This window comes from Mobula hypostoma, chromosome 15, assembly GCF_963921235.1.
Source record: "Mobula hypostoma chromosome 15, sMobHyp1.1, whole genome shotgun sequence".
Classification (NCBI taxonomy): Eukaryota; Metazoa; Chordata; class Chondrichthyes; order Myliobatiformes; family Myliobatidae; genus Mobula; species Mobula hypostoma.
The window spans coordinates 61,655,964-61,674,422 of record NC_086111.1 but is presented as its reverse complement, the minus strand read 5'-3'; the positions used below and the strand labels follow the sequence as shown (position 1 = coordinate 61,674,422).

The 18,459-nt window shown below is 42.9% G+C and overlaps 1 protein-coding gene across 1 annotated transcript in view; it reads left to right on the top strand.

Annotated features, from left to right (window-relative positions):
* Positions 1-18,459, top strand: part of slc6a11b (solute carrier family 6 member 11b) — a 223,071-nt gene that overhangs the window by 81,726 nt on the left and 122,886 nt on the right. The window contains exon 7 of the mRNA XM_063068174.1: positions 15,857-15,991. Within this exon, the coding sequence (XP_062924244.1) occupies positions 15,857-15,991 (135 nt within the window). The remainder of the gene's footprint in view (positions 1-15,856; positions 15,992-18,459) is intronic.

The following is an 18,459-nucleotide window of genomic DNA, read 5'->3' as shown; positions in this document are numbered from 1 at the left end:
TTAATTTAGATGTTTGTATATTTTTTGGATTTTGTTTAGCATACTGGAATTAGAGTGAGAGGCTGTTTTCAAATCAAATCAAGTTTAATTATCATTCAGCCATACTTGGATACAGCCAAACGAAACAGTGTTCCTCTGGGGTCAAGGTGCGAGACTCAAAATAGCGAGCGAAGAAAACATATTCCCATCAAAAAAAGCATATATAGTCCAAGACACTGAGTGACATATTGATGGTACAATTTCCTGGCAACGCGCAGATGCAGGCAGTCCAGCCTGTCATTTCACCGATCGAACATGGGAGAACAGCACCCAGCCGGGCGCGTATGCCACACTGCACCGCCTCCAGCATCTCCTCACTTGATCTGCAGCAGCAGGCAAGCCCGCGGCTTGAGGCCCAGTACTAGCTACTGCCGAGGCTACATGGCTCCCATGTCGTCTGCCACGCCACCAAACTCGGGTACCAGGCCTTTAGCATCTTACATTAACACTGTCCAAAATCTGTTGGAGTTTTTCGAGGAGGTTACCAGGAAAGTGGATGAAGGGAAGGCAGTGGATATTGTCTACATGGACTTCAGTAAGGCCTTTGACAAGGTCCCGCATGGGAGGTTAGTTAGGAAAATTCAGTCGCTAGGTATACATGGAGAGGTGGTAAATTGGATTAGACATTGGCTCGATGGAAGAAGCCAGAGAGTGGTGGTAGAGAATTGCTTCTCTGAGTGGAGGCCTGTGACTAGTGGTGTGCCACAGGGATCAGTGCTGGGTCCATTGTTATTTGTCATCTATATCAATGATCTGGATGATAATGTGGTAAATTGGATCAGCAAGTTTGCTGATGATACAAAGATTGGAGGTGTAGTAGACAGTGAGGAAGGTTTTCAGAGCCTGCAGAGGGACTTGGACCAGCTGGAAAAATGGGCTGAAAAATGGCAGATGGAGTTTAATACTGACAAGTGTGAGGTATTGCACGTTGGAAGGACAAACCAATGTAGAACATACAGGGTTAATGGTAAGGCACTGAGGAGTGCAGTGGAACAGAGGGATCTGGGAATACAGATTCAAAATTCCCTAAAAGTGTCGTCACAGGTAGATAGGGTCGTAAAGAGAGCTTTTGGTACATTGGCCTTTATTAATCGAAGTATTGAGTATAAGAGCAGGAATATTATGATGAGGTTGTATAAGGCATTGGTGAGGCCGAATCTGGAGTATTGTGTTCAGTTTTGGTCACCAAATTACAGGAAGGATATGAATAAGGTTGAAAGAGTGCAGAGAAGGTTTACAAGGATGTTGCCAGGACTTGAGAAACTCAGTTACAGAAAAAGGTTGAATAGGTTGGGACTTTATTTCCTAGAGCGTAGAAGAATGAGGGGAGATTTGATAGAGGTATATAAAATTATGATGGGTATAGATAGAGTGAATGCAAGCAGGCTTTTTCCACTGAGGCAAGGGGAGAAAAAAACCAGAGGACATGGGTTAAGGGTGAGGGGGGAAAAGTTTAAAGAGAACATTAGGGGGGCCTTCCTCACACAGAGAGTGGTGGGAGTATGGAATGAGCTGCCAGACGAGGTGGTAAATGCGGGTTCTTTTTTAACATTTAAGAATAAATTGGACAGATACATGGATGGGAGGTGTATGGAGGGATATGGTCCGTGTGCAGGTCAGTGGGACTAGGCAGAAAATGGTTCGGCACAGCCAAGAAGGGCCAAAGGGCCTGTTTCTGTGCTGTAGTTTCTGTGGTTTCTATGGTTCTATACAAAAGAGTCTTGCAATCACAAGTGAAACATTCAAGACAATCATCCACAGTCGTATAGTTACATTCCTCAGCGAGGATGAAGCATAAGCTCCCTTGCATGAAGCATGCTCCCTTACCTATAAGTAGTTCAAATCTGCTAGCTAATTCAAAAATGTTTTCCTGCCTCATAATCAGCATAACACAAACTGGAAAGTAGCTTTAAGTGGTCAGTGGATGTATTATCAGTTTTGAAATCTTTTGCTATCAGTCTCACTGGAGTTCCGTAGCTAGAAACTGTATTCAGACACTTGCTTACCTGCACGGTGAATATGACGTTATTGTATGGGGTGCAGCAGACAGGTTGCAGACAGAAGGCAGCTGCTGCAGCTATTTGTTCCTCTGAGTTAACCCATTATTTTGAGTATTTTTCCAGCTGTTGCTGAAACTGAAAAGATAAATTCTCCTAGGAGGGTGCAGCAGTGAAGAAATATTTCTGTATATACCCAACAGCTATAAAAACACATAGCTGCCATTCAAGGCCAGGAGAATTTTATTTTGTTCATCCCATTCACAAGGGAAAAGCAGGAATGAGTAGTAATTCCTCTGCCTTTTGATGAGCTGTAGGGTTTATACAGTTGTCTTCAATAATAATTAAGGTTACTTCCTGGTCCGGCAGAAAACCAGAATGAAAACTTGCCAAGGGCCTTCACAGCACTCTGCTCGTTCTTCTTCCATTTTAGCCCAGGGCTGGCAGTCTTCAACTTGGCTTTCCTGCTGTGGTTCATCTATAGCTCAACTGCATCCCCCTTCCCTCTGAGCGAGTAGATTGTAAGCTGAAGTCCCAGCTGAGCATAAAAAATGTGTTCACCTAATCTTCCAGTGCTGTCTTGTTAGAAATGTTGTAAAATTAATGGTGATTCAATTCTGGCTGCTGTCTGGAAGGAGTTTGTACATTCTCCCTGTGACCGTGATTTCCTCTGGGTGCGTCCTCATTCAAAAGACAAATGGGTTGGGGTTAGTAGGTTGTAGGCATGTTGTGCTGGAGCCAGAAACATGGCAACGGTTTGCGGGCTGCCCCTATCACATTCTCAGATGTGTTGGTCGTTGAAATACAATACATTTCACAATGTTTCGATGATTACCTGTACTAACAGTTCCTCATTCCATCAACTGGGAAGTGCCACACGTGTACAAATGTGATAGCACGGCTTTGCAAATATATTTACAAAATGCAGACAATTCCTGGCTTCTTTTTCTTAAAGTCTAGGTTAGTGATAAGGCTTTTATTAACTGGATATGTATGGAGGAAAATGTACACTTTGTTAATGTTGTAATTTTGAAGCAGCTTAGCTGGAGTTGAAACAAGTTCCTGGCTGTTAGATCTGGAGACGAAGTTGGTAATGGTGTTGGTGTTGGTTTATTATTGTCACATGTACAAAGATACTGTGAAGAGTTTGTCTTGCAGATAGAGATCAAATTGTTACACAGTGTATTGACAAGGTGAAAAAAGAACAATGCAAAATAAAGTTCAGGGCTAACAACCCCAGCTGGTCAAACAAACTGTTGCAGAAACAAGAGCGAAGGAAACCTACACGCAGTGGTATTCTGGAGTCTCCAGCCGGGACTTACATAGCGGAGACTAGTGAAAACCATGAGGAAGCTACTGGCATCCTGAGCACCACCAAGATGGCCAAGGACAGACAGAGATGGAGGACCTTCATTGCTGCCCTGTAATCCAGCAGGTGTAATGTGCAGTGAGTCAGTCAGAATAAAGTGTAAAATCCACACCGGAAGTGCAGTGCAGGTCAACCAGAACGGTTCCTTGGAAGTCAAGAATGAAGTGAAAAGCTTACGGTTACAGCCGTCTTGTTGGATGTTCGTGATAGTACAGGTCAGACAGGGTCAACCTGTACCAGCAAATAAGGCAAGTAAAAAAGTTACAAAGGAACTTTAGCACATGATTTCTTTTTGTACTGCAAACTGCTTTGAACCGGTTTACCTAAGGCAGTGCTCCCCAACCACTGGGCCGTGAGCATTTGCTACTGGGCCGCGCGGAAGCGATATCATTTGGCGATATGAAACAATATGAGTCAGCTGCACCTTTCCTCATTCCCTGTCACGCCCGCTGTTGAACTCGAACCCCGCCCCCCCATCGGCCGGTCCGCAAGAATATCGTCAATATTAAACTGGTCCGCGGTGCGCAAAAGGTTGGGGACTCCTGACCTAAGGAATCTGTGAACACGTACTGATTCACACTTCCATCTTTGCAGACAAAGGAACTGCAGAGGTATAGAATCAAATATAATACAATTCACTTAAAGTTTCCATATACTGTAAACAGATGACTATAGAGACATGCACTCATTGGCCACTTTATTAGGTATACCTGCTCATTAATGCAAATACTAGCCAATCATGTAGCAGCAACTCAATGCATCAATGCAGGCGTAGTCAAAAGGTTCAGTTGTTGTTAAGAGAAAACATCAGAATGGGGAATAAATGTGATCTCAGTGACTTCAACTATGGAATGATTGTTGGTGCCAGACGAGGTGGTTTGAATATCTTAGACACTGCTGATCGCATGGGATTTTTATGCACAACTGTCCCTAGAGTTTACAGAGAATGGTGCAAAAAAAACATAAAAAATATTCAGTGAGCTGTAATTCTGCGAGCGAAAGTGCCTTATTAATGAGAGAGGTCAGAGGAAAATGGTCAGACTGGTTCAAGCTGACAGGAAAGTGACAGTAACTCAAATAACACACATTACAACAGAGGTGTTCCAAAGAACATCTCTGAAGATTCACTTCAAGGTTGAACCATAATAAAAGCAACAATCTGGATGTTGATTCAATGTGACATTGTTGTTCAGCACTGAAGTTGAGTTGGTAGCACTTCACCATTCCACCGCACTAACCTATTCTTTTGAAGTAAACAGAGAGATACAAGTTCCCTTTGCAAATATAGAGAATTCCGGTTAGTGGGCCATGGGATAATCGGGGCAGCTGCTTATTTGGGACAACTCTTAAAGAAGAAAAACTAACTGAGAAAATAGCCCCGATTCCCTTAATTTATTTGGGACACTATGCCACTTAATCGGGACTGGAGACTGTTGCCGAACAGTTTCTAATTCACGTCAGTGGCATGCACTTGTGTGGCCATTAAATACTACACTGTGCTTAAAGCGAACACTTTTTAAATAGCATCAGTTGCGTGTGTTTGTGTTCAAAAAGCAGTGATTTTTGTCACTGATAGTTGGCGAGAAATAAGCTGTAAGACAATTCAGAATTGTTTTGCTCACTGCGCTTTCAAGCATTCAGGCTTGGAGATGCCAGTAATGGCTGGGAGTGAAAATGAAACGATTTCACAACTTCAGCAATTTAGGAACTACAAAGAGTTTGAAAGTATCAGCAATTATCTTGAATGTTTCAATGAAAATGAAGATCTGGCAGATGCAGCCATTGAAATTATTGTATGTGGGCAGTCCATTATCTGCACAACAGTCTGCACTGATTTTGTTCATTTATGGTCAATGTAAAGTACACGGCAGCATACACTGAATGAGTTCCTCTGTCAATAACTATTAGGAACTAATACATAATTTTTAGTACTGTAGTGGCATTGACAGTATTCTAATTTATTCTGATAGATAGATAGATAAATAGGTAGATATACTTTACTGATCCCGAGGGAAGTTGGGTTTCGTTACAGCCGCACCAACCAAGAATAGAGCATAAATATAGCAATACATAAACCACAAACAATCAAACAACAATATGCAAACTATGCCAGATGGAAATAAGTCCAGGACCAGCCTATTGGCTCAGGGTGTCTGACCCTCCACGGGAGGAGCTGCAAAGTTCGATGGCCACAGGCAGGAACAACCTCCCGTGACGTGCAGTGTTGTATCTCGGTGGAAGATGGCCGAAGTCCAACAGTAGAAAGTTCAATATCCAGTCTACAAACATGTTCCTCGATCGTAATATGACCCAGATTGCACCATCTGTTGTTAACCAGGACAGTAAGCACCGAACTCCTTTACGCTTACCCCTCATTCTGTATTTCATTTTAAACATATACAGTAATTTTTTACTCAGTTATACATTGGTTTGTCTTTTTATATGTTTTTAACTATTTCCAGGAAACTTCAGCTAATTGGGTCAAAATGTACTGGCCCCGAAGTGTTCCAATTTACAAGAATTCACCTCATTACATCGGTTATTTGGTCATCGGTTCTTTACAGGGAATAGCCCTTTAAATATGCCCTTATGTCCTGGTGGATTATTTCCAGCAGAGTAAATGAGAAATGTGTGTTCAAATAGTACCTCAAAACAAATGACAGTGCTGATAATTCTGCACTAGTTGGCACTTCATTGTCAGTCTTCCGCACGGAAGCTATAAAAACTCGTGGCTGGAAAGTTTTGCTGGAGTGGGCAGATTTAATTTTGAAGGTGGCTTGAGGGAAGTGAGACCTGATAACAGGGTAACAGGGCATCTGGGTGAACAATGAATCAGCAATGCACTTTTCAAAAGAAGAGTAAATTGGAGTGTATAAAGCCAATATTAAATAGGGTGTGTAAAAAAAAGGATGTTTGGGATAACTGGATTAATTGAGAAGGAAAAGAATTTAGAAAGCAAAATATAAAAATACAATGTACTATATAGTATGCGGTGGTGTAAATGGACTTTGATAATAAAATTTACTTTGAACTTTTGAACTTCAGATAAATTTCCATTACATTTGCAGTTTTTTTTTGGAATTCAGCAACTATCACGATAATTGGTTGTTAGAATGATCTCTGTATTTTCTAAATATAACTGCCAATTGATATAAATGTCATTAAAATTAATAATTAATCTGTTAATTGGAGCAAAACTGTCATGAAATAAATTGCAAGACCAACAGTTTGTTATCAGAAACAGATTAATTGTGCTGCACTTGGATATTGTCATTGGGTTGTTGAACTTGGTAATCAATAGTCCAAAGCCTGTTTATCATTTAATTAAGAGGTACATTTTATTTTGTACAACATCGAGCAGTGTGACTTGATATGTGGTGCCAGAAGACAGTTTAATAAATTGTATCACTGTGTTTGCTTTCTTGCTTACTCTCAATCAGTAATAAAAATATTAACCATGATTACAAATCATTGTAAACTCTTCATTCAGAATATATAATCTATGTTTGCGTAAGCCAATTTTAATCATGTCATGATTTAATTGCGGGAATCTAGGACCAGAGGGAACAGCCTCAGAATATAAGGACATTCCTTTAGAACAGAGATGAGGAGGAATTTCTTTAGCCAGAAGGTGGTGAATCTGTGGAATTCATTGCCACAGGCAGCTGTGGAGGCCATGTCATTGGATATATTTATAGAGCTGGTTGATTGGTTCTTAGAGTCATAGTATCATTGAGGTACAGCACAGAAACAGACCCTTCAGCCCATCTAGTCCATGCCAAAACCATTTAAACTGCCTACTCCCATCAACCTGCACTGGGACCATAGCCCTCCATACTCCTACCATCCATGTACATATCCAAAGTTCTCTTAAACATTGTATTCAAGCTTGTGTGAACCACTTGTGCTGGCAGTTCTTTCCACACTCTCATAACCCACTGAGTAAAGAAGTTAACCTCTCATTTTCCCCTTAAACTTCTCACCTTTCACCCTTAACCAAGGAAGGTGACGGGCCCAGATGGCATCCCGGGATGGGTTCTCCGGGCCTGTGCAAGTGAGCTAGCTGGAGTGTTTGCTGACATCTTCAACTGCTCCTTGCTTCAGTCTAAGATGCCCTTGTGTTTTAAGAAGGCAACGATAATCCCAGTGCCGAAGAAGAGCAAGGTGGCATGCCTGAATGATTATCGACCTGTGGCTCTGACATCAATTGCTATGAAGTGCTTCGAGAGATTGGTTATGGCACACATCAACCACAGCCTACCAGTCAACCTCGACGCTTTGCAATTCACCTACCGGAGCAACAGGTCAATGACAGATGCCATCTCTCTGGCCCTACGTTCCTCCTTAGAACACCTGGAGAATAAATACACATACGTAAGACTCCTTGACTACAGCTCTGCCTTTAATACCATCATTCCAAATAAACTGATTCCTAAGCTCCGGAACCTGGGCCTCAGCACTCAGATCTGCAGCTGGATCTTCAACTTCCTCACAGACAGGACCCAGGCTGTAAAAATAGGGGACAAGCTCTCCTCTATAATCACCCTGAGCACTGGTGCCCCACAAGGCTGTGTACTCAGCCCTCTGCTGTACTCACTGTACACCCATGATTGTGTAGCCAAGTTTCCATCCAACTCAATATATAAATTTGCTGATGATACAGCAACTGTAGGCCATGTCTCGGGTAATGATGAGTTTGAGTACAGAGAGGAAATTAAGAACCTGGTGGCAGGGTGCGAAGACAATAACCTATCCCTCAACATCAGCAAGACAAAGGAATTGGTTGTTGACTTCAGAAGGAGTAACGGACCGCACGACCCAATTTACATCGGTGGTGCGCAAGTGGAACAGGTCAAAAGCTTTAAGTTCCTCGGGGTCAATATCACAAATGACCTGACTTGGTCCAACCAAGCAGAGGCCACTGCCAAGAAAGCCCACCAGCGCCTTCACTTCCTGAGAAAACTAAAGAAATTTGGCCTGTCCCCTAAAACCCTACTAATTTGTATAGATGCACCATAGAAAGCATTCTTCTAGGGTGCATCACAACCTGGTATGGAAGTTGTCCTGTCCAAGACCGGAAGAAGCTGCAGAAGATCGTGAACACGGCCCAGCACATCACACAAACCAATCTTCTGTCCTTGGACTCACTTTACACCGCACGCTGTCGGAGCAGTGCTGCCAGGATGATCAAGGACACGACCCACCCAGCCAACACACTTTTCGTCCCTCTTCCCTCTGGGAGTAGGCTCAGGAGCTTGAAGACTCGTACTTCCAGATTTGGTAACAGCTTCTTTCCAACTGTGATAAGACTGCTGAACGGATCCTGACCTGGATCTGGGCTGTACCCTCCAAATATCTGGACCTGCATCTCGGTTTTTTTGCACTACCTTACTTTCCATTTTTCTATTTCCTCTCTATGCTTTATAATTTAAATTTTCAATATTTACTATTGGTTTGTAATCCAGGAAGCGGGAAGCGCAGAATTAGATATCGCTTTGATGATTGTACGTTCTAGTATCAATTGTTTGGTGATAATAAAGTAAAGTAAGTAACCCACAACCTCTGGTTATAGTCCCACCCAATTTCAGTGGAAAAAACCTGCTTGCACTTACCCTATCTATACCTCTCATAATTTTGTATACCTTGATCAAATCTCATCTCAATCTTTCTAACCTATTCAGTCTTTCCTTATAACTCAGGTCCTCTGGATCCAGCAACATCCTTGTAAATTTTCTCTTTCATCCTTGTTCACAGCTTTGCTGTAGTAAGTGACCAAAACTACACAGAACACTCTTAATAAGGCCTCACCAACATCTTATACTACTTCAACATAAAATACCATCTCCTGTACTCAGTACGTTGACTTATGAAGGCCAATGTGGCAAAAGCTTTCTGTAGGACCCCATCTACCTGTGATGCCACTTTCAACGAATTATGGATCTGTATTCCCAAATTTGTTCTACCATATTCCTTAGTACCCTACCGTTCACCGTGAAAGACCTACCCTGGTTGGTACTGCCGAAGTGTAGAACCCGGAACTTGTCTGCATCAAATTCCGTCTGCCATTTTTTTCGGCCATTTTTCCAGCTGAAGCAGATCCCTCTGCAAGCCATGATAGCCTTCCTCTCTGTGGACAAATGTCACACCCCCAATCTTGGTGACATTTGCAAATTTGCTGATCCAGTTAACCACGCAGTTGGCAATCAGTGATGGACCCTGTACTGATCCCTGCAGCACACCACTAGTCACAGGTCTCCAGTAAGAGAGGCAACCATCTACTACCACTCCCTGGCTTCTCCCGCTAAGCTAATGTTTACAACCTCATCTTGAGTGCTGAGCTACTGAGCCTTTTTGACCAACCTTCCATGCAGGACCTTGTCAAATGCCTTGCTAAAGTCCATGTAGACAACATCCACTACTTTGCCCTTTGCCTTCATCCACTTTCCTGGTAACTTCCTCGAAAAACTCTATAAGATTTGTTGGGCATGACCTAACATGCATGAACCCATCATTAATCAGTCCATGTCTATCCAAATACTTATATATCCAGTCCCTTAGAATGCCTTCCAGTAACTTTCCTACAATTGACGTAAGACTCACCAGCCTATAATTTCCTGGTTTATGTTTAGAGCATTTTTTAAACAGTGGAATAACATCGACTATCCTCCAATCCTCTCTTAACTCTCTTGTCGTTAAGGATGATTTAAGTATCTCTTAAAGCCCCGGCAATTTCCGCATTTGCCTCCTGCTGAGTCTGAGGGAACACCCTGGGGTTTTATCCACCCTGATTTGCCTCAGGGTAGCAATTGCCTCCTCCTCTGTACAGGACCCATGAAGTTGATGCCACCTTGCCTCACTTCTATAGCCTCTGTGACCATCTCCTGAGTAAATACAGCTGCAAAGGAAATAATTTAAGATCTTCCCCATCTGTTTTGGCTCCATACACAGATTACCATTCTGATCTGCCAGAAGGCCAATTTTTTGTCCCTTGCAATCATTTTGTTCTTAACGGATCTGCAGAATCCCTTAGGATTCTCCTTCATCTTGGATGCTAGAGCAACTTCATGCCTTCTTTTAGCCCTCCAAAATTCCTTCTTACGTGTCCTCTCGCATTTCGTCTACTCCATAAGCACCTCATTCTTCATTAGAAAGTGCATCAAGAAGGCAGGAGAATAGGTTTGAGAGGGGAAATGAATCAACCATGATCAAATGGTGGAGGAAACTTGGTGGGCCGATTGGCTTAATTCTGCTCCAATGTCTTATGGGTTTATAATGTTTTACACTTCTTAAATCTTCTAAAGCAATTAATACCTTAATGAATCAGATCAGTGCTTATATTTGTTTACCTCCTGAGCAAGTGAGATTGAGCAGCAGTCACCAACATTCAAAATGTTTAAGAAAGTACCGATATTACTATTACTAAATGTTATTATTTGGGAAATATTGGAAACATGCTGCCAGTACCAGAGGACACCAGTTTAAGTTGAGTGGAGGAAAGTTTAGGGAGATGTCAGTGGTGGGTCCCTGGAATGCACTGCTGAGAGTGGTGGTAGAGACTGATACAATAGGGACATTTAATAGACTTCTAGATAGGCACATGGATGTAGAAAAAGTGCGAGGAGAGGGGGTTTGGGGTTGATGTTCTTGTTCCGATATGTATGGGTGAAGAGGAGTTTAGGGGTTGACGATCAGGACGCTGTTGGCTTTTGTGCGGGGGTTGGGTTTGATGTTTTTCTCTGAACATTTTTAATGTTCTTTCTTTGTTTTGTGGCTATCTGGAGAAGATGAATCTCAGAGTTGTATATGGATACGTACTTCAATAATAAATGAACCTTTGGATTACAGGCTATGTAGGAGGGGAAAGTTAGATCATGGTTTTGGTTTATATACATTGGCAGAACGTCCTGGACTGAGAGATCTGTATTGTGCCATATAGTTTTATGCTGTACATCTGGCTGAAGGACTAAGATTGGAAACATGAGCAAAAAAGTGGCAAATAAATTATAGTGTAGGGAAGTGGATAGTCATGCACTTTGGTATAAGGAATAAAAGCATAGACTACTTTCTAAATGGGGAGAAAATTCAGAAATCAGAGATGTAAAGGGACTGGGGAGTCCTTGTGCAGGATTCCTGAAAACCTAACTGGCAGGTTGAGTCAGTGGTAAGAAAGGCAAATGCAATGTTAGCATTCATTTCTAGTGAACTGGAATATAAAAGCAAGTATGCGACACTGAGTAACACACACAAAATGCTGGGGGAACGCAGCAGGCCAGGCAGTATCTATGGAAAAAAGTAGAGTCAGCGTTTTGGGCCAAGACCCTTCATCAGGACTGATCAGATTTTCTCGTCTTTATGTAATACTGAGGCTTTATAAGACATTGGCCAGACCACACCTGGAGTACTGTAAGCAGTTTTGCATCTTATGACCCAAGGGTGTGCTGCAATGATGTACTGGCTTTGGAGAGGATCCAGAGGAAGTTCACAAGAATGATTCCAGGAATGAAATGGTTAATGTCTGAGGAGCGTTTGATGGCTCTGGGCCTATACACGCTGGAGTTTAGGAGAATGAGGAGGGATCTCATTGAAACTTATTGAAGATTTTAAGGGCTAGATAGAGTGGATGTGGAGAGAATTTTTCTATAGTGGGTGAGTCTAGGACCAGAGGGAACAGCCTCTGAATAGAAGCAAGTCCCTTTAGAACAGAAATGAAGAGGAATTTCTTTAGCCGGAGGGTGGTGAATCTGTGGAATTCATTGCCACAAATGGCTGTGGAGGCCATGTCTTTGGGTATATTTAAAGCAGAAGTTTACTAAGGATGTTAGTAAGGGAGAAGGCAGGTGAATGGGATTGAGAGGGATAATAAATCAGCCATGGCAGAATGGCAGAGCAGAATCGATGGGAAGAATGGCCAAATTTGCTCCTTATGGTCTTATGTTCTAAAATATAGTATCTGTTACGAAATTGACTGTAAGTTCTGGAGTACAAATGGAAATATGGAAATTGTGAAGCTGTTGCTAGTGGCTGCCTGATTCTCCGCTACTGTGCTGAGTGTCAGGACGATCCCCACGTTTTCTCTCCCAGAGCTGTAGCACAGATCGGTGACAAGTATTGGTCTAATTTGCCGTATAATAAACTACTACTATTTTTGCCTCAGCCACGTCCTGCCTTATAGCATTAGACACTCCTGCAGCCTGACCTGGGAAAGGAATTTCACCTAATTCAGAGTTCAGGGGAAAAACTCTCTAAATGATAACTGGATGAGTATGTAAGATTTTCTGTTATTAATATTTTCTGGTACTGATATGGAGGGAAATTGCATTAAAATTCATTTCTCAATGAGTGGTCCCATAACCAGTCTACATGTATGAGCACAGTAGAATTTATACTGATTAATATGCTATTGGTGCAATATAATTGTACTCTGCCTCCCAAGTTCAAGGACAAGCTTATTGTCATTCAACCCATATACATGTATACTGCCAAACGAAACAACCTTCCTCTGGACCAAGGTGCAAAATACAGTACACATAACTCATACACAACACAAGAGTAATTTTACCACAAGTCACCATCATTATCATTATGTGCTGTGCTGTGTGACGTAGGTGATCATGGTCTTTCCATGACCATGGTTGTTCTTGGCAAATGTTTCTACAGAAGTGTCCAGTGTCTTCTCCTGGACGGTGTCTTTACAAGACAGGTAATCCCAGCCATTATAAATACTCCTTGGAGATGGTCTGCCTGGCGTCAGTGGTCACATAACCAGGACTTGTGGTATGTACCAGCTGCTCATACGACCATCCGCCACCTGCTCCCATGGCTTCACGTGACCCTGATTTGGGGGGGGGGGGTGTTTATGCAGTTGCTACACCTTGCCTGAGGGTGACCTGCAGACTAGTGGAGGGATGGGGTACCGTACACCCCTTCTGGTCGCGAAGTCCCTCCACCCTGCCACCAAAATTACCACAAATAAATTAACAAATAGTAAGGTGCATTTATGACTTACAACTGAATCTATTGAATTCATTGGGACTGGATTTAGAAGGAGGAGTATAAAGTTTAGTGCCATAGGTGATTTTCTCTTTGGCAATGGACTCTGGCTAAAAGGGAAAGTCAGCAAAATTGTGCAAATTTGAAATCTGATTCCCTATTGTTACGCATTTCTGAATAGTAATGGAATGTCATTACACGTGCAGTGGAATTTTATTTCAATATAGAGGAATTTCTATCAACTTACACAACAGTTGCAGTTTTTGAATTGGGAGCAATGTAAAGTTGTCTTTTTAAAGTAAAGTACTTCGACTTTAATTTTGTCTGCTAACAAATAATGCAGATCATGTGTGAGGTAGAACAATCAGCAGGCTGGCTCCCACCTAATTGGGCACAACCTCAGACGAGAGATATCCATTTAGAATGGAAATGAGGAGGTATTTCTTTAGCCAGAGAGTAGTGAATTTGTGGAACTCTTTGACACAATTCTCAAAAAATTGTCAGCATTTGGGGCCCCTTATCTCAGAAAGGACATATTATCATTGGAGCGAGTCGAGAGGAAGTTCACAAGGATGATTCTGTGAATGAAGGGGTTAATATATGAGGAGTGTTTGGCAGCTTTGGGCCTGTGCTCACTGGAATTTGGAAGAATATGTGAGGATCTCATTGAAACCTACTGAATGTTGAAAGGCAAACAACAGGAATTCTGCAGATGCTGGAAATTCAAGCAACACACATAAAAGTTGCTGGTGAACGCAGCAGGCCAGGCAGCATCTCTAGGAAGAGGTGCTGCCTGGCCTGCTGCGTTCACCAGCAACTTTTATGTGTGTTGAATGTTGAAAGGACTCGATAAGCTGAACGTGGAGAGGATGTTTCCTGTAGTGAGGGAATCCAGAACTAGAGAGCACAGCCTCAAAATTAATGGGCGACCTTTTAGAACAGAAGTAAGGAGGAATTTTTTTCTGGCCAAAGACTGGTGAATCTGTGGACTGCTCTGCCACGGACTGCTGTTGAGTCCAAGTCCGTGGGTATATTTAAAGTGGAAGCTGACAGATTCTTGATCGGTCGGGGCATGAGAGGATATGGTGAGAGGGCAGGTGTATGGGGTTGAATGGGATCCGGGATCAACCATGATGAAATGGTGGAGCAGGCTTGATGGGCTGAATGGCCTAATTCTGCTTCTATATCTTATGGTCTAATGGACACAGGCAGCTGAGGAGGCCAGGTCATTGGGTATATTTAGGGAAGAGGTTGATAGATTCCTTATAAGTTAGCATGAAAGGTTACAGGGAGAAGGCAGGAGAATGGGTTTGAGAGGGAAATGGATCAGCTGTGATAAAATGGCACAGCAGACTCATTTGGATGACTGGCCTAATTCTGCTCCTATGTTTTATGGTCTTAATGTCAAGTGCAGAAATCCAAAACCTGCTGAAGGTTGTGTCTGATTGACCGCGAGACTCGAGACACTGCAGATGCTGGGACCCTGAAGCAACACCCGTTGAGCTGGAGGGAATGGGCAGTTCATGCAGCATTTGTCCTAGTGCAGGGTGTGAACTCCAAACTGCAACAATTTCCCTCCTGCCCACATGACCCATTAAAGTCTTCCTGCATGTTGTTTGATGCACCAGGCTATTCTACTGCTGGACTCACCATTGTGTCCAGTGATGGGGCAGTGATTACTTGAGGGGATGGTAGGGGGGGGGACCTTGGCACATTTTGCCCCCATCTTTCACTTTCAGGGCAGGCAGAAATGGCATAATCATGGAGTCTCCATTAGTTTGAATGGTGTTGCCAACTCCGTGGAAAAGGTTTAGTAGGTACATATGTGTGTTATTTATATTTAAGCATGTTATTATTCATTTTACTTTATTTTCTTATTTTCAATGAATTAAATCTAATAGCTTTCAAGTTTATCAGAGATACGTTAAAACATCTGTGACAAACAGCAAGCTGTTGAAGGCTGTTAGGACCTCTTTGGGTATTAGGATATACAAACTGAGGCTCACTCAGAGTAGAGAGCTCACTCTACCTCAAGGGGCACCTATCAAGTGTAGACAGTTCTATTGTTCATCCTACTCAGGCAGTGAGCAATGGGGACTGAAGATCTTTATTTTTAATTGAGATACAGCATGGAATAGGCCCTTCCGGGCCTTTGAGCCAAGCTGCCCAACAATCCTACAGTTTAATCCTAGCCTAATCACTGGACAATTTACAATGGCCAATTAACCTGTCAACTGGTACGTCTTTGGACTGTGGGAGGAAACCCACATGGAAACGGGGAGAACATACAAACTCCTTACAAGCAGTGGCTGGAATTGAACCCGGGTCCCTGGGACTGTAAAGCGTGGTGTTAACCACAACGCTACCGTGCGGTGAGCCTGGCTCAGAATGTCAGTCCGTTTTGCTCTTTCTGGACAATGGTGCAAACACAGAGCTCATATGTTGTACCTTCTATTCCTAGGTGGTGTACGTAACAGCGACATTCCCCTATCTGATGCTGCTGGTTTTGTTGATTCGGGGAGTGACCCTTCCTGGAGCTGCAGAGGGAATAAAGTTTTACCTTTATCCGGACATCTCACGTCTGTCAGATCCTCAGGTAGGACAGACAAGCTCAAACATTATTTGTCAGTTCCCACTTTCAATCTGCAAGTAATGAACAGAGGGTAATACAGCCCTATTATTAGGTTGCAGAACTGATGACACAAATATCGTAAGTAATGTTTACTGAATGCACAATAGAATCAAAATGACAGGCAATTAATCACTTTTTTACAGGGTTATCATTATTAGCACAAAGCCTAGCTACAGAGGAGCATAATTCAACATAATTTTTATAAATTGTTCATAGTAAGTTCCTGACAAGTGGATCCATTAATTCTCATTAAGATTCTTGGTCAGTTAGGAATTTTCTCTGACAGGATTCTTTTGTTACTCTTAACTGTGACTCGCTATTCTGTTATGATTCTTGGAGATGTAAGTATTTTGTCTTTGTTGATGGTTTTAATTGAGTCTTAATTAGTTCGTTCCTTCATTACGTGCTGTGTCATATGACGTGGGCGATCACAGTCTTTCCATAACCATGATAGATCTTGGCAAATTTTTGTACAGAAGTGGTTTGCCATTGCTTTCTTTCTTTCTTTCTTTTTATTAAGTTTCAAAATTAAACATAACAATAATAGTAAGGGTACATAGAGCATTGCCTTCTTTCTGAGCAGTGTCTTTACAAGACGGGTGAGCCCAACCATTATCAATACCCTTCAGAGATTGTCTGCCTGATGTCAGTGGTCACATAAACAGGACTTGTGATACGCACCGGCTGCTCATACGACCATCCACCATCTGCTCCCGTGACCTCAGGTGACCCTGATCAGGTCGGGTCAGGGCGGGGGGGGGGGGTTGCTAAGCAGGTGCTACTCCTTTCTCAAGGATGACCTGCAGGTAAGTGGAGGGAAGGAGCATTCTATACCTCCTTTGGTAGAGACATAACTCCACTCCGTCACCTACTTAATTAGATCATTTAAATGGAAGAACCAGAGAGCCACTGGCAGGTAAAATCTGTGCTTTGGCTCAGTGTAGGTTGTAGCCTGGTCAAAGACAAAGTACAATCTGATGAAATAATCCAATGAACTAAAGAAACAATTGTTCTTAAACAGGCATTTAATGGCTCAAGTTCAAGTTTATTGTCATTCAACCATATAAACGTATACCGCCAAATGAAACAATGTTCCTCTGGATCAAGGTGCACAACACAGTACATATAACACATACGTAACACATAAGGTAATATTACCACAAACAACTTAACAAAGAATGTGCAATTATGATTATGATTATGAGGACACGCAGTCCCCTTTTATTGTCATTTAGTAATGCATGCATTAAGAAATGATAAAATGTTTTTCCAGAATGATATCACAAAAACACATGACAAACCGACTTAAAAACTAACAAAAACCACATAATTATAACATATAGTTACAACAGTGCAAAGCAATACCGTAATTTGATAAGAACAGACCATGGGCACGGTAAAAGTCTCAAAGTCTCTGGAAAGTCCCATCATCTCACACAGACGGTGAACCTCCAGCGCCGCCAACTTGCTGGTGCAGCATCCTGGAAGCATTTGACCACAGTCCGACTCCGAGTCCGTCCGAAAAACTCCAAGCCTCCGACCAGCTCTCCGACACCGAGCACCGAGCACCATCTCTGCCGAGCGCTTCGACCCCAGCCCCGGCAACAGGCAATAGGCAAAGCCGAGGATTTGGGGCCTTCCCCTCCGGAGATTCTTGATCGCACAGTAGCAGCAGCAACAAAGCAGGCATTTCAGAATTTTCTCCAGATGTTCCTCTGAGCTTCTCACGGCTGTCTCCACCAAATCCAGATTGTGCACGGCCCCTAATTACACATAATCGATACTTATTCGGAACGGCTGCGCGGGCTGCGTCATGCCGCCATCTTCTCCTCCCTCCAGTTATGACACATATTAAAAAGTAAACAGTATGACATGCTGAAATCTGGGTGGTGGTGGGGCGTTCAGTAATCTAGCGGCATGAGGGATGAAGCTGTTTCCTATCCTAAGATTCCTTGTGCCTAATGCTACGGTACCTCCTATCTGATGGTGGGGGGGGGGTGGTCAGAGAGATTGTTGGACAGGTGGGAGGGATCACTGATAAAGCTATGGGCTCTGCATATGCAGCACTCTTGAAAAATATGTCAGGTGGGAGGAAGAGATACCCCAGTGGTCCTCTCAGAAGTCCTCACAATGCTTTGCAGGGCCTTGCTGTCAGATGCCCTGCGAATCCCATTCTCGACGGTGATGCAGCTGGTCAGGACACTCTCAGTGGTTCTCCTGTAAAAATGGCTAGAATTGGGGGGGGGGGGCTTTGCTCACCTCAATCTCCTCAAGAAGTGGAGACGCTTCTGTGGCTTCTTGACTGAAGAGATGGTGTTGAAGGACTAGATGAGATTGTCTGTTATGTGCACTCCCAGAAACTTGGCGCTCCTAACTCTTCCCACATTGGAGCCGTGTATGTGCGGTGACGAGTGATCAGCACTAAAGTCTAC